Source organism: Macaca mulatta, chromosome 11, assembly GCF_049350105.2.
Source record: "Macaca mulatta isolate MMU2019108-1 chromosome 11, T2T-MMU8v2.0, whole genome shotgun sequence".
NCBI lineage: Eukaryota > Metazoa > Chordata > Mammalia > Primates > Cercopithecidae > Macaca > Macaca mulatta.
Genome location: NC_133416.1, coordinates 30,046,533 through 30,066,361, shown reverse-complemented (window position 1 = coordinate 30,066,361; position 19,829 = coordinate 30,046,533). Strand labels below are relative to the sequence as shown.

Here is a 19,829-nt window from a genome sequence, read left to right as displayed (position 1 = left end):
GCAACAAGAGCAAAACTCCATCTCAATAAATAAAATAAATAAATAAAATAAATTCTCTATTTTCTCATTATTTTAAAAATTATTTTAATTTATTATTATTATTATTTTTGAGACAGAGTCTTAATCTGTGCTAGGCTGGAATGTGGTAGCACGACCACGGCCTACTGCAGCCTTGGCTTCCCAGGCTCAAGTGATCCTCCTAAGGGAGGAGACCACTACTACTCCTGCTGCCCTCCTCCCCACACCTTGTCTAGTTCAAAGACAAGAGAAAAGAGAGAGAAACAAAAGTACGATAAATAGCCAGACAACCTTGGCACCACCACCCAGTCCTAGGAGTTAAACAAAGTAATAATAATAACATCAACCCCTGGCCTAAACTACTTGTGTTATCTGTAAATTCCAGACACTGTATGAAAAAAGCATTGTAAAACTTTTTGTTCTGTTAGCTGATGCATGTAGCCCCCAGTCACGTTTCCCAAGCTTGCTCGATTCATCACGACCCTTTCATGTGGAGCCCTTAAAGTTGTAAGCCTTTAAAAAGGCCAAATATTTCTTTCTCTAGGAGCTCGGCTCTTAAGACGCGAGTCTGCCAATGCCCCCGCCGAATAAAAAACCTCTTCCTTCTTTAATCTGGTGTCTGAGGAGTTTTGTCTGCGGCTCGTCCTGCTACGCTCCTACCTCAGCCTCTCAAGTAGCTGAGGCTACAGGCACACACTGCCACACCCAGCTAATTAAAAAAAAAAATTTTTTTTTTTTTTCCTAAAGATGAGGTCTCAGTGTGCTGCCAGGGCTGGTCTCAAATTCCTGGGTTCAAGCAATCCTCCTGCCTTGGCCTCCCAAAGTGATAAGACTACAGGCGTGAGCTACTGCGCCTGGCCTATTTTTTCCATTTTTAAATTTTTTTGTAGATTTGGGGGTCTTGCTATGTTGCCCAGGCTGGTCTCAAACTCTTAGCCCCATGTGATCCTCTTGCCTTGGCCTCCCAAAGTGTCAGGATTAGAGGCATGGGTCTGGCCTATTTCCCTATTTTTGTCTCAAAGTGACAAAATTATAACAGTCAAAACAGCTAGAAATAAAACAAACCGATTCTTGGTAAGCATACAACCAGTAGAGCAGAGTTATGCAGGTGTCCAAGAATATTCTAGCTATGAACATTCAGTGTGCCATGGACATCAATCAGTAAGGTAGAGGAGGGGGATAAATAGCATGAGATGGACAAGTATTTGTAATATTCATCATCTTCATCATTTCTGGACTTTTACTGTCCTGTTATTGTTCCAAAACAGAAGCATGATGTATGAGTTTCCTAGGGGATTGGAACAAAGTACTGTAGACTGGGTGACTTAAAAGAACAGAAATTTACTCTCTCACAATCCTGGAGTCTAGAAAGTACAAAATCCAGGTGTCGGCAGGGTTGGTTCCTTCTGGAGGTTCTGAGGGAGAATCTGTTCCATGCCTCTCTCCTAGCTTCTAATGGTTGCTGGCACTCCTTGGCTGGTAGACACATCACATCACCTTCTGCCCCCATGTTCCAATGGTGTTCTCTCCTCTCTTCAGACTATTTTTAAGATCAAAAGCATGGCCTTTTTAATCAGATGGAGGTGGGGTTTGAATCCAGGCTCTGGTTCTTTATGATTTTGGGCAAATCTACCTAACCTTTCTGAGTTTCAGTTTCAAGGAAAATGAGAGCAATAATATTTTTCTTAGGACAGTCATGATTAAAGGCATAAATATAAACAGTGGGCATTGGCATTAAGCGTAGGGTCAATGCAACAGCCTCTTTTTCTTGCAAGTTTGTATATTTTAGTAAAGCGCAAGTCCTATACCATAGAAATTTAGGGACAAAAGGAGTACGATCATATTCATACTGTTACTAGCGGCAAATCTGTACAGGTCTGCAGCAACCTCAATTCTTGCCTCCTCAGAAGAAAGAATTTGACCTAGGAATATAGGCAGAAGGAGAGACTGAGGTAAGTTTTAGAGCAGGAGTGAAAGTTCATTAAAAAGCTTCACAGCAGGAACAAAAGGAAGGAAAATACATTGGGAAGAGGACCAAGTGGGTGACTTGAAAGACAAGTATCCCATTTGACCTTTGACTTAGGATTTTATACTTTGGCATACTTCTGGGGTCTGTGTCCCTTCTGCCCTGATTTTTCCCTTGGCTTGGGCTGTCTGCATGCACAGTGGCTTGCCAGGATTTTGGAGGGGAGCATGCATAGTGCGTTTCCTGGAGTTGCACACATGCTTACTTGAGGTGTTCTTCCCTTACCAGTTGAACGTCCCTTACCAGTTTAACGTCCCTTACCGGTTGAATGTCCCTAGAAGATCAAATACCAGTTAAATTCTGCCATTTTGCCTCTTAATGTGCATGCTTGTGCACACTCACCCAGTTCCTAAGATCTTACTGGAAAGCTGCTGATCACTAGTTTCAGGTTTTTTGTATCTTTTGGGAGACTGCTTTTCCCTGGTGCTGGCTGTGACCAATTATTGTTTCAGAAAGACAGTTAATAATCACCTGATGGTCGCCTGAAATTCCTGGGGTGTGTGTGTGTGTGTGTGTGTGTAAGGGGAGCCCTCTCCTGCCCTGCTCATTCATGACTAGCTACCTGCTCTAACAATATTTCTTAATTTTTGAGCAAGATATTAAAGACTTAGGTCCCCATTGTACCTTGCTATGTGTTCTTTTGTTGTACTCTCTCCCTAAGACTAAAGTGGATAGATGACCAGAGCTAGAGGAACCAGAAAAATACTTATTGTTTTCCTTGGCATCAAGTACAGTAAGTTTCATTCTATAGTAAAAGTTAAAAATTCATTTGTAATGCTATTAATGCTATCAACAAGCAAAAATGTCTGTCTTGCGCAGTGTAAAGAGTAAAGCATGTACTATCTTGCACATAGGGGTTACTAAGATTACATAATTTTTCACTTGGGAATGATCTTAGAGGTGTAATCATTCACTCATGATAAAAATCTTTTCTTTGCAGCCGGGCACGGTGGCTCAAGCCTGTAATCCCAGCACTTTGGGAGGCTGAGACAGGCGGATCACAAGGTCAGGAGATCGAGACCATCCTGGCTAACACGGTGAAACCCCATCTCTACTAAAAAATACAAAAAACTAGCCGGGCGAGGTGGCGGGCGCCTGTGGTCCCAGCTACTCCGGAGGCTGAGGCAGGAGAATGGCGTAAACCCGGGAGGCGGAGCTTGCAGTGAGCTGAGATCCGGCCACTGCACTCCAGCCTGGGCGACAAAGCCAGACTCAGTCTCAAAAAAAAAAAAATCTTTTCTTTGCTGGGTGCAGTGGCTCACTCCTGTAATCTCAGCATTTTGGGAGGCTGAGGCGGGGGAATCACTTGAGCTCAGGAGTTTAGACCAGCCTGGGCAACATAGCAAGACCCCGTCTCTATAAAAAATACAAAAATTATCCAGCTATGGTGATGTGTGCCTGTAGTCCCAGCTACTGGGGAGGCTGAGGTGGGAGGATCACTTGAGCTCAGGAGGCAGAGGTTGCAGAAAGCCGAGATAGTGCCACTGCACTCCAGCCTGGGTGACAGAGTGAGACCCTGTCTCAAAAAAAAAAAAAAAAAAAAAAAATTTTCTTCAAACTTTATGACCAAGTAATCTAACACATCATAGAAGCCAGGCTGGCTTCATAGACATACAACATGCACTTAGAAGGGCCTGTGCTTGGCCTAATGCTTTGCTGTTGCTGTCTTAAAAATCTTAATAATTTTTGAACAAGGAGTCCTGCATCTTCAGTTTGCACTGGAACCTACAAATTATGTAGCTGATCCTGTGTAGAACAATTTTAAATATTAAGCTTTTTTACAATGGGTTTTTATTATATTTAAACCTGGATTAATTCAATAAAAGCTACTTTTTAATTTTTATTTTTGTGGATACATAGTAGGTATATCTATTTATGGGGTATATGATTTATAGTGATAAAGACATAAAATGTATAATAATCACATTAGGGTAAATGGTGTATCCATCACCTCAAGCATTTATCCTTTGCATTAAAAGGCTACTTTTAATAAAAACTAACTTCTTTTTTTATTTTATTTTTTTCTTTTTTGAGAAGGAGTCTTGCTCTGTCACCTGGGCTGGAGTGCAGTGGCACAATCTCGGCTCACTGCAACCTCCATCTCCTGGGTTCAAGTGCCTCAGCCTCACAAGTAGCTGAGATTACAGGCATATGCCATCATGCCCAGCTAACTTTGTGTTTTTAGTAGAGACAGGGTTTCACCATGTTGGCGAGGCTGGTCTTGAACTCCTAACTTCAAGTGATCCACCCACCTTGGCCTCCCAAAGTGCTAGGATTATAGGCATGAACCACCACACCTGGCCTTCAAAACTAACTTGTTTTATAGTAGGTATGTCGGTTCACAAGTATGGTAGACAATATGCAAATATAAGGTATAGGTATGGACCTTGCAACCTAAATGTCCATCAAAACAGTATTTGTTAAATCTATTATGGTGTGTTGATATAAAGCAGAGTACTACTAATAGAGGCAGGAGGCAGAGTAATCCTAAGCAGACAGTGGTGGGTCTCCCGTGAAACCCCACCTTCAGGCCAAGAACAGCCTGAAGCCCATGGACCAGAGTGAGAACTTCTATTCCTGTTTGCTCACTCTCTCCCGATTGGTTCTTTCTGAATAATGTATCTAACCAATCAAATGTTGCCTTTTCCGGTATTACCTACAGTCCAACCCACCCCCATCCTGTGCCTGTAAAGACCCCAGACTCAGTTGGTAGAGGTGGGAGATGGCCTGACTTCAGGGAAGAGACCTTCTGACCTCAGGGGAAGATGAACAGTCCTTCCCATCCCCTCTGGGCTGAGAGCTTTTTCATCACTCAATAAAATTCTCCGCCCTCACTATCCTTCAATTGTCAAGGGTGACCTAATTTTTCTTGGATGCTGGACAAGAGCTTGAGATCCGAGTGTGGGTACCCAGAAAGGCTGTCACACTGACCTTTTGCCCTGGTCAGCAGAGGACAGCCACTCCATGCGAGGGGGCCAGGAACCGACTGAGCTGCTAACACGCCGCCATCCATTGGACTGTGGGTGGCAGAACTAAAAAAGCTAATTAGCGCACTAACACCCCTTCTGGGACTTTGGGGTCTTAGGCACCCTTGCCTGGGTGCCACTGCATTCCCCTCAAGGCGACACCACTGGTCTGGCTGTGGCCTCTGCACAAAGTTTGCTCCTGTGATGGCGGAGTGGCAGGCTGGACTCTGGACTCACTCACGTGCTCCCTCCCTCAAGGGGCTGAGTGCGCTGGGCCTAGTAGACAGAGCTCCCCTGCTGGGAGTCCAGTAAAGGAGCTGAGAAAAATCCTGCAACACTACTTAAGATTCATGGGCCCCAATACTGGTTAAACATTAGAATAACCTCAGGAGATTTTTTTTTTTTTTAATTATCTAGACTCCCTCTGAGATGCTGATTAATTTGTCTAGATGTGTTTGGAGCAATAGGGTTTTGTTTTGTTTTTTGTTTACTCTAAGTTCTTCAAGTGAATCTAATATTGAGGCAAGATGGAAAACCACTGGTGTCAGCCTTAACAAGGATGAAGTGGATATAAATCTACTAGCATAGAAAATTGTCCACAATAGATTGTTAAGTTTTTTAAAATGCAGGTTATAAGGCACTTATGGATTATATAATCTCATTTGTGTATTTTATTATTATTTTTTGCAATACAAATTCTGGAAGGGTCAACAGCAAATCTGAGGCAGCGGATACGAGGATGGAGGAGACACTCCTGAAGACTTCACTTTCTCCATTTCTGTACTTGAATTTTTACACCAAGCATACAGCTTGAAAAAAATTAAATGAGTACGCAGTATTTTTAAAATCTACAAAAGCTCCACATTTTAATTTTCACTTGGAAAAAAAAGATGGTGAGTCTGATTTATGGTTTTCAGCTGTTTATAACATGAATACTTACAATTTATACTAGTTTCTCTGAAATTTGGTAAGCTTACACTTCGGTATGTAAAATATTTTCACAAGATTTGTCTCCTTTGAGTTACAGTCACTTGCCACATAAAGAAGTTTCAGTCAACCACTATGCATATATGATGGTGGTCCCGTAAGACTATAATGGAGCTGAAACATTCCTATTCCCTAGTGACATTGTGGCTATTGTGACATCATAGCACAATTACTTTTTTGTTTTATAAATTTAGCGCAGCCTAAGTGAACAGTGTTTGTGAAGTCTACAGCAGCATACAATAATGTCCTAGTCCTTCGCGTTCAGTCACCACTCACTGACTCACCCAGAGCAACTTTCAGTCCTGCAAACCCCATTCGTTGTAAGTGCCCAATATAAGTGTACCATTTTTTACCTTTTATATCTTATTTTTACTGTACCTTTTTTTGTGTTTAGATATGTTTAGATACACAAATATTTACCATTGTGTTCCAGTTGCCTACATTATCGCTAAAGTAACATGCATACAGGCTTGTAGCCTAGGAGTTATGCCACATAGCCTTGGTGTGTACGGTCTAGGTCTGTGTAAGTACACTTTATTATGTTCACAAAACAATAAAATTGCCTAACAATGCATTTCTCAGAACATATCCCCATTAAGCAATGCATGATTGTAGTTGAAGTCATTCCCACTTTACAAATAAGGAAACAAAGAGTTAAGCCACTTGACTGTGCTCTTATGAGCATTGAAACTCAAATCCACATCTGATTCCAAGTTGCACATTCTTTACATCACCTCCTTCTTGAGAGTGTACTCCACACAGCATTCCTGCAGACAGGGGTCGCTATACACCAAGGAAACATTAATTGAGTACTGTAACCTCCCAGAAGCATTGAACATGGGAACAGTTACTGCTTAACACTTTAAAAGATGCCACCTGGGCCTATTCATGCCCAGTTTACTGAAGGCAAAGGGCTAAAATGTTTTTTTCAATTAAAAAAATTGTATTTGCTTAGAAGTATTCAGAATATCAACAAAACAGCTGCAAATTTTTTTTTTTTTTCAATTACAGAGTGGTATTCAGTTAGCAGAACAACAATTATATCGTATAAGCCACAGCAGAGACAAATGAAGATGAAAAAACTATCCTCATATATAACTAATCTGTGCTGTGCCCCAACAAGAACCTGCTTTAAATTTCCATGCCAATTACAACCCCCGTTCTGTACCAGGCAAGGTTAGTGTCTATTAAAAATATCACCAGGACAGGGCTATCTAAAGAGACATTCAGTAGTCTATTAATTGTACAAAAAAAACCCACTGTAATGTTTACAAACAAATCTTACACAGCCTTACATTTCAATTTTTTTTTCCTTAAAAGGAGTGAGTTGTATACAGGGTTTGTTAAATGCTTTATGGACAAGAAAAAAACTGCTACAACCAACTTGTTTATCATCATTTTCTTCTTCCTCTTCTTCCTCATCCTCTTCTTTTTTTTTTTTTTTTTTTTTCAGCCTTGGCAATTCCCTTTGTTGCTGCATGAAGCTTTCCTTTAGCTCGGTCTGCTGCAATATCCTTTTCATATTTTTCCTTCAGCTTCACAGCCCGCTTTTCATAAGGCTGCTTGTCATCTGTAACGGTGTCATTCCCCCTCTCCCAGTTTCTTTGCAACATCACCAATGGATAGGTCGGGATATATTCCTTTGATTCGGGGGCAATACTCAGAACACAAGAAAAAAGCCAAAGGAGGCCTCTTGGGCTTTTTTTATTTTTTATTTTTTGCCTCCCTTTCTGGAGGGATATAGGTTTTCATTTCGCTTTCATAATGGGTCTTTTCCCGAGTTTGCCACGTCTTCAAATTTTCCTCTTTAGCAGACATGGTCCTCTACCTCTCTGGCACTTTTTAGACCACTCTGAGAAGAGGACAGAAGCATCTGGGTGCTGTGTCTTGTGCTCCTTCTGACAAGTGTGCATAAAGAATGCATATAATGACATTTTTGCCTCTGGGATCTCCTTTGCCCATGTTTAGCTACTTTTTCCTCAGTGAGGCCACCCAGTCATGCAGTGCCTGTCTGTCAATCATGTACCCTGGCACTGTTTCTCTAAAATGCTTTTCTCCATCTTTTGATTTCTTGGGATAAAGGAAAGTCAAAGACAAATTTATTTCTGTCCTTGCATATATTCTTATTATTCAAGACATTTGGAAGTACAGCAACTAATGGTTACATGTTTCAAACCCCACATCCAATCATCAGCAAATGCTGTACACTTTACCTTCAACTATATTCTAAATCTGACCTCTTCACACCTCCTCCTGTATGAGTGTGGTCCAGGCCACCTTTTTCTCTTATCTGGATGACTGTGGCTTCCTAGCCGCTTACCTGGGTTCTGCTTCTCCTCTTTTTCTTCTACCATCAAGTCTCCCCCCCCACCCCAGTAATCAAGTAAGGGTTTATTTGTTTGTTTATTTGAGACAGAGTCTTGCTCTGTCACCCAGGCTGGAGTGCAGCGGCATGATGTCGGCTCACTGTAGCCTCTGCCTCCTGGATTCAATTGATTCTCCTGCCTCGGTCTCCAGAGTAGCTGAAATTACAAGCATGTGTCACCACGCCAGACTAGTTTTTGTGTTTTTAGTAGAGACGGGGTTTCACCATGTTGGCCAGGCTGGTCTCGAATTCCTGGCCTCAAGTGATTCACCCACCTTGGGCTCCCAAAGTGCTGGAATTACAGGTGTGAGTGACCATGCCTGGCTTCAGGTGAGGCTTTTAAGGTACAGGTCAGTCAAGACATTTCTCTCCCCTATCACTCAGAATAGTTGAGTCCTTACTTCAGCTTACAAGTTTAAAGAGCTTGATCAGTTTGCTGGCTACTTCTGCAAACTCATCTCCCACCTCTCGCCTCCAGCTCACTCTGCTCTGTCCACGTCAGCTTCCTTTGCTATCCACATTCACATCCACTCCCATTTCAGGTCCTTTGTATTTGCAGTTCTTTGTGCCTAGAACACTCTTTCCCAAATGTCTCCTCTGATGCTCAGTGTCTTCCTTCAGATCTCTAGCTAATTGCCCCCTCCTCACTGAGGCCTTCCTTCACCACCCAATATAAAATAGCACCTCCTAACACTCTTTATTCCCTGATCATGCTTTTTCTTTACATTACTCCTGATGTTATTTAAAATTGATTATTATTATTATTTGAGACAGGGCCTCACTCTGTTGCCCAGGCTGGAGTGCAGTGTCTGGACCTGGGCTCACTGTAACCTCCTCCTTTCTGGGCTCAAGCGATCTTCCCAGCTCAGCCTCTCAAGTACAGGCACACACCCCCACGCCGGGCTGATTTTTGTATTTTTAGTAGAGACAGGGTTTCATCATGTTGCTCAGGCTGGTTCCAAATTCCTGAACTCAAGTGATCTGCCAGCCTCAGCCTTCCAGAGTGCTGGGATTACTACAGGTGTGAGATGTTTTGAAAATATGCATTTAAACATCTGCACGTGTTTGTCTGTCTTCCACCATTAAGATAGAAACTCCCTGAGACTAGGAACTTCGTTCTTTGTACTGCTGGATTGGCAGGGCACAGAACAAGCCCTACATATAATAGGCACTCAGCAATTATGTTTGAATGAATCTATCTTCCATTTATACTTTTAAGCCTTTTTTTTTTTTTTTTGCAGTATATTAACCCAAATTGCAAAAACTGAGCTTGATTCTATGCTATTGGAGACCTCACTACCAAAAAGAGGAAACAGACGTCTCTGCCAGTACTCACCTTCTTTAAAAAAAAAAATCATTTTTAATTGACAAGTAATTGTGTATATCAATACTCCATTTTATTTAACACTTTTTCATGCCAATTTCTAATGAAGGACAACTACAAGGTCGCAGATATGTTCTTCCTATTCCAGGTTCCTCAAGGAGAGGGCTATGGGGGTGAAAATACATTGATAGGAGGGAAAACAAAGCCATTTCTTGAGGCCGAAGAGAATATACATCATTTTCTTCTTTCCTGAAGCTGCAGGCATCATGGGGATTAGGAATGCTCCCTTCCTCGCTTTCCGCCAGGACTTCTTTGGGAGATAAATTTGAAGAGAAGGGATTGGGGGTTGATGTTCCCCAATGTTGCAAGGCTTATTTTAATTTGAAGAAGACCAGGCTCAATGGAAAGAAAACAGGAGCATGCTCTTAAACCTACATCTAGATTGAAGTTAACGATGCACCTTTATATTCGCTGTGGATCCTGTTTACTGAGCTGGATAAAGAATCAAAGAGTGGATTTGGATTATTGTACTAAGCATTGTTTTAAAATTATTTTTTAAGTGTTTTTGAGACGGAGACTCTTTGTCACCCAGGCTGGAGTGCAGTGGTGCCATCTCAGCTCACTCCAACCTTCGCTTCCCAGGTTCCAGCGATTCTCCTGCCTCAGCCTCCCGAGTAGCTGGGACTACAGGCACGCGCCACCATGCCCAGATAATTTTTGTATTTTCAGTAGAGACGGGGTTTCACCACGTTGGTCAGGTTGGTCTTAAAATCCTGACCTTGTGATCCACCTGCCTTGGCCTCCCAGAGTGCTGGGATTACAGGCGTGAGCCACCAGGCCTGGCCGATTATTCTTAATTTTGTAACGAATAGCAGTTCTACGAGGTAGGTATTGTCATCTCCAGGTTTTAGATGAGAAAATCAGGAGGCATTAGGGCTCCAGAAGACATCGAATGGCACCCTCAAGTCCACCTGAGGGAAAAGGACATCTACAGGGTGGGGGCAGGGTGCAAGGAAGCAACCTGGAAGGGACAATGGCCTGAGAGGGGAAGGGGAAGGAGCTGGAGTCTCAGAGAAGGGCCAGCTGGGCAGGAGCTGTCTGGAACAAAGCGTCATAGTGAGGTAGGGAGAGTGGGGCTAATACCTTCCAGACCTGTCCCCTTTCTGATCTCGTGCCCTCCACGGGATGGAAGCCAGAGTGATGCAGTCAGAACCCAGAAGAAGGCAGACAGGATGGGGAGTAGATGTGGAGGTTGAACCGAGAATAACCAGCACAGAGGTTTGGTTGGATAAGTATAAACAAAAGAGCTGGGATTTTAAGCAGGTTTGTCCTCAACTAAACTCGAAAGCTGTCACTCCTACCATGACAAAGTTTTTACAAGTCTGCATTGTGACCTATTGATGGTCATGATATCAGTTTGGTGGCTTGCAGTCAGCATTTTACAAACTGATGTCGGACAAACTATCAGAGTGCACTGCAACGTGCTTCAGTTATACAGATCACAGCAACAAATGTATTTCTTACTTTGGAATACCTGCATGACGCCACATTGCGCTCATATGTCTTAATTTAGCCTCACGGGAACATGCCCTAAATTCCAAAACACAGAAGGGGCCAAGAACATAAGAAGACTGTCAGAAACAGAAATGGTTTTAAGAGGTTGGATGCAGTTGAAAGGCTTCAGCTCATGTTTCTAATGGCTGCATATCAGTAAACAGGTTGTTCAAGAACAGGAAAAGTAGCCACAGATTAAGGCCAGGAAATGGAGGAAAAATGACAACAGCAACCAGCTAGCATCTTTGCAGGTGAACACCTTTGTGATCTCAGCAATTCCAGTAGTTTAAAATGAGAGAATTTTCTTTTTATGTATTTGAGATGGAGTCTCGCTCTGTTGCCTAGGCTGGAGTGCAGTGGCGCTATCACGACTCACTGCAGCCTTGACCTCTTGGACCCAAGCAATCCCTCTACCTCAGCCTCCGAAGTAGCTGGGACTACAGGCACACATCACCATTACTTTTTGTATTTTTTGTAGAGATGGGGTTTCACCATGTTGCCTAGGCTGGTCTTGTATTCCTGGGCTCAAGCAATCCCCCTGCCTCAGACTCCCAAATTGTTGGAATCACAGCTACCCTGCCTGGCTAACTAATTTTCTTTTCTTCTTCTTCTTCTTTTTTTTTTTTAAATTGATTTTTACTTAACATAATTTATAGGCTTACCGGGAATTTTCTTTACATGACGGTAGAATATGGGTTTTGTAACTGGGCAGACTTTACTTTTTTGTTACAAGCCACTTAATAGATTTATGCGTTATCTAGCCTCTTTGATTTGGCAAATAGAAACCTCTTAGAGTCACGGAGGACACATGAAAATCACGCTAATATATGTAAAGCATCTGACTTGACTTACCAGTACAATAAATAATAGTGATTCCTCTTTGTACTGTTATAATTCCACAGTGGCTTTTAAGCAAAAATGGTTATTATATGTGAATACATTTTCCTTACTGCAAAGGGTAAACAAGTATTATTAAAAGGAATAGTTTTATAGGTCACTGTTTTAAAATCATAGGCAGAGCTAACACTAAAGTGAATCTCAAATCCCATCAAAGTCCTCTCAGTGTGGACAGCAGCTAGGGAGAAGGCAGAATAAGGTAAGTGTTAAGAGGAAAAGAACAATGTGAGTTTTGCTCAGGAGTCCTGAACCAAAACTATTTTTTTTTTTTTGAAAGATGAGGATTCACTCGTTGCCCATGCTGGAGTGCAGTGGTGCAATCACAGCTCCCTATAGCCTTAAACTCCTGGGCTCAAGCGATCCTCCCGCCTCAGCCTCCTGAGTAGCTAAGACCACAAGCGTAAGTCACTGTGCATGGCTTGAAACTGATGTTACAAATGTAATTAAACCTGCTCTGTAGCCTTACCCACTACTTTACCCTACCCATCTCCCACCAACAGATGCAAAAACACATTTTATACGTTTGAGTGCTAGACTTATTATTTCAAACAAAGACACTTTTTTTTTGCAAATCAAACTTTAAATGTGACTTTATTATCTCTTCCCATTTTTATTACTGAATAAGTGAATGAAATATTAAACTAAATTATAACTTTTCCTGAACTGTTTTTAAATCATAGGCAGAGCCAGAGTTTTCTTTCTCTCTCCCTCTGTAATTGTGGCATTAATATACTTTGATCCCAGTAATCATTTTCAATCAATGGGAAAACAAATGAAAAAAAAATCCCATGCTGGAATGATGCAAATAGATGAGCTTGCTTATTAGAATCTTTTTTCTTTTCCTCTTACAGGCCAGTCACATAATACATATCCAAATCAGAGAATGCCAATATAAACCTTGCCCACCTCTCTCAGCCCGTCTTTCTTACTCAGACAGTTTCTGAGCAGCTCTTTGATGAAGACACAATCTTCAGTCTCCAGGACAAACTGGGCCACAGCCTTCCCTCCTGGCAGATGGCTCCTCACCATCTGACTTTTGACACTGTCCAGGACAACTCCCCTGATGTCTTTAGGCTTTCCTGGCATACCAAAGATGATAAACAGACCCAGGCAATCCTCTCCTATTAAGTTACAGAATTCTTCCAGCTTATCAAATCTACTTTTCTTCCAGGAAGACTCCTCTACCCTTGGTTCTGGATTGGAAAGGTCATAAGGTTTAGATTCCATAGGAGGAGGTGAAGACATCTGCAGAGTCTGTACTGCCAGCTGAAGCTTTATTTGCTTGTCGGATCCCCAAAAGGTCCAAATCCAGTCTGCGCCAAACAGGAAGGCTTGGTGCTTGGTCATCTTGGTGGTGGTCAGCAACTCATCAACTCCCTTTTCCTGGCAGAAAGTGATGAAATGGATTAAGAAGATCTCATTCAGAGTATTTGCAGCTGGGCAGAGTTGACTCAGAGGACATTCAAATCCAAGGTACTCCTTCAGTTTCTGAGCTGCATGGACTATAGCTTCACTGACCACCTCCCAGACGATGGGCACCTCTTTGCTGTCCTTCAGAACCAACTGTTGCGATGCTTTCTGCCCCATTTTCTCTGCATCCAAATATCACACATGTGAATCTGGTTCAGGAGTACTTCTTTTTCAAAGTAAAAGTTCTGCAAGGAGGTCACATCTGTTAATGGTTCATGTTTTTCTAACTCTACAGCTCCCTTGGGTGTAGTTAAGCGTATATACATACAGCTAAATAAACATGTTCTCTCTGTTTGTCAGTTGGGTGTGTTGTATTCATTCAGTTCCTGCTGTCTTATTAAAGATACTAAATTTCACACAAAACGTCTGTTCTAGCTAGGTTATATTCACTCTACTTTTAACCTTTGGTAATCTCTTCCAACATATGTTTCCTCTTTCCAAGTTTTAGTAAAAGTAAAAATGGCACATTAGTTCTTTTTGTTGTCGTTCTTTGAGACAGGGTCTCACTCTGCTACCCAGGCTGAAGTGCAGTGGCGCAATCATGGCTCACTGCAGCTTCAACCTCCCTGGGCTCAGGTGATCTTCTCACCCCAGCTGGGGCTACAAGTGTATACCACCACACCTGGCTAATTTTTGTGTATTTTTTGTAGAGGTGGGGTTTCACCATGTTGCCCAGGCTGGTCTCGATCTCCTAGGCTCAAGCAATCCTCCTGTGTTGGCCTCTCAAAGTGCTGGGATTATAGGCATGAGCCACTGCACCCAGCCCTATGTTAGTTTTTTAAATATCCATACACCTCTTTCTACAACTAACTTCTTCCAGTCTGTAGGTGAGTCATTTCCATTTGCTTTTCCTATTTTCTTTTTTGTTTGTGTGTTTCTTTTACTTCTGCCATATTCTTCATTCCCCAGCTCAGTTGCTTCTTTTCCTACAAAATCTTCTCAAAGGCCTCAAATTCCTATCTGCTGATACACGTTATAAACTCCATTCAAACAAATTTATGGCAGTTTATAAAGAGATTGTGTTATTTTCTATATCAGAAACAAAGCCTATTACTATGAACAATGGAAAATGAAATAAGGGCAATAAAAATGAAGCAATTATCAATTGACTTTATTTCCTTTCATATGGTAACACCAGCAGTGTATATTTTGTAAATAAAACACATCATAAAAAAATTTAACTTTATTACATATTATCAGTTACGTTATGCCGTCCTGAATAAAAAATACTTGGGCCGGGCACGGTGGCTCACGCCTGTAATCCCAGCACTTTGGGAGACCGAGGTGGGCGGATCACGATGTCAGGAGATTGAGACCTTCCTGGCTAACACGGTGAAACCCCGTCTCTACTAAAAATACGAAAACAAAATTAGCCAGGCATGGTGGCAGACACTTGTAGTCCCAGCTACTTGGGAAGCTGAGGTGGCAGAATGGCGTGAACCCAGGAGTCAGAGCTTGCAGTGAGCCAAGATCGCGCCACTGCACTCCAGCCTGGGCGACAGAGAGAGACTCCGTCTCAAAAAAAAAAAAAAAAAATTTGACATCTGTAACAGTCTCCTGGTGTTTTCAACCAGGTTCTAAGAACAAATTGATTTTTTCAAGTGGTGACATCTAGTCACATTAAAATAAAATCCAAATAAAGTAAGTCCAATACAGTTACCACATAATGAATGGTAGAGTTTAAAGAAAATTATTATTAGCATCAAATCAATTGTTATGAATAAACAGTAATTTGATATCACAATTTCTTTAATGAATACTTGGTAACTTGCTGACAACTTAAAAGATAACACCACTGATATTCAAATACAGTTTATAATCCAGTCCAATGGCAGATACTGAACTGCCCACCTCCACCTCAATTTGTGAAAACCTGTCTTTTGTCGGGTTGGCTACCATGGGTCATTATGTAGCACTGAATAAAAAATAGAATATTTTTCTAATACTTCTACAAACATAATAAACACAGTAACAATTTTTGCTGCAGTGATTTTCTTTACAAAGAATATTTGGGCCCAGTGCTACAGAAAAACGTGAACTACGTCTTATCATCACAAAATAGCCATTATAAAATGAATTTTGCAGCCTCTGTTTTTTCGAACTTTGAAATAAAATGTTCAGACAAATATTCAACTTTTTAAAAAGCTCCATTCATTGATAGCCTGAGAAATGTACAATGAACATGTTTAGGCAGACTGTTAGTATTTTGATGCAATGACATAGTTAACAAAGAGAAAAGAAACAATACTGTAAAGGTTTCTGCTTTGCTTTTGGTTTCCTCAAAAACTATTTCTACGCATTTTGGGGAGAGGAGGTGATTCTGAATGTATTCAAGTTAGTGTATTCAAGCCAGGCACAGTGGCTCACACCTGTAATCCCACCACTTTGAAAGGCTGAGGCGGGAGGATCACTTGAGGACAGGAGTTTGAGGCCAGGCTGGGCAACATGGTGAGATCCTGTTTCTACAAAAAATGTTTGAAAAATCAGCCAGGTGTGAAGGGTGGGGTGGGGTGGGAGGCCACACACCTGTAATCCTAGCTACTGGGGAGGCTGAGGTGAGAGGATCACTGGAGCCTAGGAATTCAAGGCTGCAGTGAGCTATGATCACGTCACTGCACTCCAGCATGGGTGACAGAGTGAGACTCTGTCACTTAAAAAAAAAAAAAAAAAAAGGCCAGGCATGGTGGCTCACACCTGTAATCCCAGTACTTTGGGAGGCTGAGGCGGGCGGATCACAAGGTCAGGAGTTCCAGACCAGCCTGGCCAATATGGTGAAACCCCGTCTCTACTAAAAATACAAAAATTAGCCAGGCATGGTGGCGCGTGCCTGTAGTCCCACCTACTTGGGAGGCTGAAGCAAAAGAATGGCTTGAACCCAGGAGGCAGAGGTTGCAGTGAGCCGAGATCATGCCACAGCACTCTAACCTAGGTGACAGAGCGAGACTCCATCTTAAAAAAAAAAAAGTATACTAATGTCCCTCAAGTTCTTCCATATGAGGTAAAGGGATCCAAGATTAAGGTTGAAATTTTTAAACTGTTCAACAACTTTGTGGTGTCATCAAAAAGGAATATTTCATATATATTAATTTAGCCTCAATGATCAACATTGTTAAAAGTCAGTATGGAGAAAGATCATTCTGACTTCTTCAGAAACCAGCTGGTATATGAACGTTCTGATCACCAGATTGTTTGGAAAACGTGATCTTTTCACCATCGTCCTTAGGTCACAAAATAAATGTTCTATTTTCTATGTACTGTATATATACATATATTTAGAAAAATATATAAAAATAAGACAGTAAGAGGCAAGTGGAAGTGTGGCTGGCATTTAGTGGGCACACTGAATGCTTAAAGAAGTTCCACATATTGATTCTGAAATCATATAATGTCCTACTTAGGTGGCTCCAGTGAACACTGATGTGACAAAATCATTCACATCCTGGTTACTGTTCCCCAAATCCTCCATACTACGGATGTGAACGGAAACACTCTGGTAAAATACTCATCTTAAATGCAACACTTTAAATATAATATATCACAGATTTTTACATTAAATAGAAGAAAAACAATTATACTCTCATTCACCAGTGTCTTATTTTTTTGTGGCCACTTCGGAATCGGCACATTACTCCTGCTTCCTGTTTAAACTTCTCAACAGCAGAAGTTGGAACAACAAACAATAGACAATCCGCTGCCTGTTGTATATACTGTGAGTGTTTGGAAAAGAAAGTAGAAAAAAGACTAAGCATTCCTAATGTTCCTCCAGGTGCTACGGTCAAACGTTTGAGTCTTCATCTGTAATGCTGGCACTGGGGGAACGGGCAGCAAAATCTTTAAACATGTCATCTTCTTTTAACATGTGCTGGAAAACAAGGAGACAGGGAGTCACACTGAGAGCCAAGAGCTCAGAACTACACATTCTCCAAGAGACATGTGGTCCTCTGGGGTTGTTAAAAGACATTTATAGAATAACATTTTCAATTCATTTCACAAACTCACTGTCAGATTGTTGATGCCTTCGGAGAATGCACCTATCTGTCTCACTGTCCCTTCTGAATCTTCCATCTGCAAAGAACAAACCATAACATGACATACGTGTTTTCACAATGTCAGGGAAAGTGCAGCGAGAGGAACAAAAGTCTAAGAGGAAATAATGCAAATAGCACTGAATGGGGTAGGAGCAACAGAACACTTCTGGTGATAATCTCCTTTCACCACTGCAATCGGAAGTGAAAAATTAGAAGAGACACTTTACTGACACAGCTAGTCTAATGCCTTTGCTAACAGTACCAAAGCATTGTTGATTAGAAGGGAAATATGCAGTCCCATGACTTTAATCTGAAAAGGCTAGGTAGAATAACCTGTCCATTCCTAACATGTTTTAATACAGAGATGGCATAATGTAGGTAAATATCATAAGCTTTGGAGCCAAAGAGACAGGTTGGGGACCTTGGGCAAGTTACTTAGCTCTCTGTGCCTCAGTTTCCTTATCTCCAAAATGAGAATAACAATGCTCTCCATGTCTTAAGGTTACCACAAACATAGTATACATTAAGTGCTTAGGATGGTGCCTGGAACATATAAGCGATCTCTAAGTGTTCACTACTATTTTATTATTATCTGTATTTTTAGTTATTGGAAGAAGATGTCCCCGATCAGACACAGTATACAAAGCTCCCATTTAGTGTCTGAATGATGGAAGCACTTGAAAAAAGGTATATAATGGATTTACCTGCTCTAATCGGTCCAAATCATCTTCCTCATACAGGCGCATATCCAAACCAGGTTTAAATCCTTTCTTAGATGCACTTCCTGATACCTGTCCCAATTCCATTGGACAAACATATTCTTCACCATCTTCCTGTTTCTTCTTTCTCAAATTCCCAAAATTGCTAAAGGCAAGCTTCTTTGGCTTTAAAAGAAAAGCAAACAAAAACATCCAAAGGATTTGATAAAATTCGTACAATCAAGGACTGATAACATGTAATTATTTTTGCATTACTCCCTCCCTCCTACATGTGTAATTTAATTATTTACCCCATGGTAGAGAGAAAATTAACTGGATGTTTAAATTTGGATAAAAATGAAAGGGCATCCCAGACATATAAATGATGCAATGATAAATGACCCTTGTTATGAATCTCAGAAAATTAATCTTATTCTTCTTATTCACGCCAACTAGCTGAATAGTCACTGTGATAAACAAAATATGGCAAGAATAATTTGATTACATCACTACGATTATTTTTAGAGACAGAATCTTGCTATGTTGCCCACGCTGGCCTCAAATTCCTGGGCTTAAGGGATCCTCCTGCCTCAGCCTCCAGAGTAGCTGGAACTACAGGCACAAGCCACTGCACCTGGCTTCATAGTTTTGATTAGACAGGACTTAATGCAATGAGATTTCTCATGGCTGAATCCAATTTTGCAAGGTTTTTCAATCTAAGATTAGCAAAATAGAATAGACCTTACTATATTTTTTCTTTGGGTGAGGCTATAATTATCTTGTATGCCTATTTTGCTTCCATAACAGGACTGGTGACTGCTAAAAGAATTTTCTGGAGAGGAAACTTCAGTGATACTTAGAAGAGAAACTCCATCTTGGTCATTGGATACTCAGGCAGATAGAGGGGGTAAAAAAAAAATTAAAAAGAACTTTGGCGCAAATTTCTGGAGGACCTCATAACCCAACAAGTTGGTTGAGATAACATATTTAGAAGAGTTAATCTAGGATTAATTTTAAAGAAGAAAAAGTAATCTAAATTTGGTATGACCCATAAATCCAGGTAAATTAGGAAATATCCATTCTCTTCTGGCCTACCTTCAATCATTTTTAAAGTATCTTTTCCTATTTACAAGGCTGGTCAATCATAAGCCAGAGAAGCTAAATCTGTACAAGAGAAATCTCTATTCTACACTTGATTTATAAAAACAGAACAACTGCAATCAATATTTGGACCCAAGTTATGGACTCTCTGCACTGCCAATACATGGATTGTGGAAGCCAATATGATGCGTTCATTATCATTTTTTTAGAGACAGAATCTTGCTCTGTTGCCCAGGCTGGAGTGCAGTGGCATGCTCATAGCTCAATCATAGCTCATTGCAGCCTTGAACTACTGGACTCACATGATCCTCCTGCCTTGGCTTCCCAATGCACTGGGATTACAGGCATGAGCCACCATGCCCACCTAAGAGGGAGCACTCAAAAAGGGACATGAA

General features: G+C 41.2%; 2 protein-coding genes across 2 annotated transcripts in view; both read right to left on the bottom strand.

The window, feature by feature from the left end:
• Window positions 1–12,656: 12,656 nt before the first annotated feature.
• On the bottom strand, window positions 12,657–13,892 carry REP15 (RAB15 effector protein). The gene is given in 1 exon segment (NM_001194247.2): window positions 12,657–13,892. A coding segment is annotated over 1 exon segment (711 nt). The 5' UTR covers window positions 13,725–13,892; the 3' UTR covers window positions 12,657–13,013.
• Window positions 13,893–16,500: 2,608 nt separating this feature from the next.
• Window positions 16,501–19,829, bottom strand: part of PPFIBP1 (PPFIA binding protein 1) — a gene marked incomplete at its 5' end in the record, with an annotated part of 117,222 nt that continues 113,893 nt past the window's right edge. The window contains 3 exon segments of the mRNA NM_001265753.1: window positions 16,501–17,469; window positions 17,607–17,672; window positions 18,340–18,519. Coding sequence (NP_001252682.1) covers window positions 17,383–17,469; window positions 17,607–17,672; window positions 18,340–18,519 — 333 coding nt within the window. The 3' untranslated portion in view covers window positions 16,501–17,382.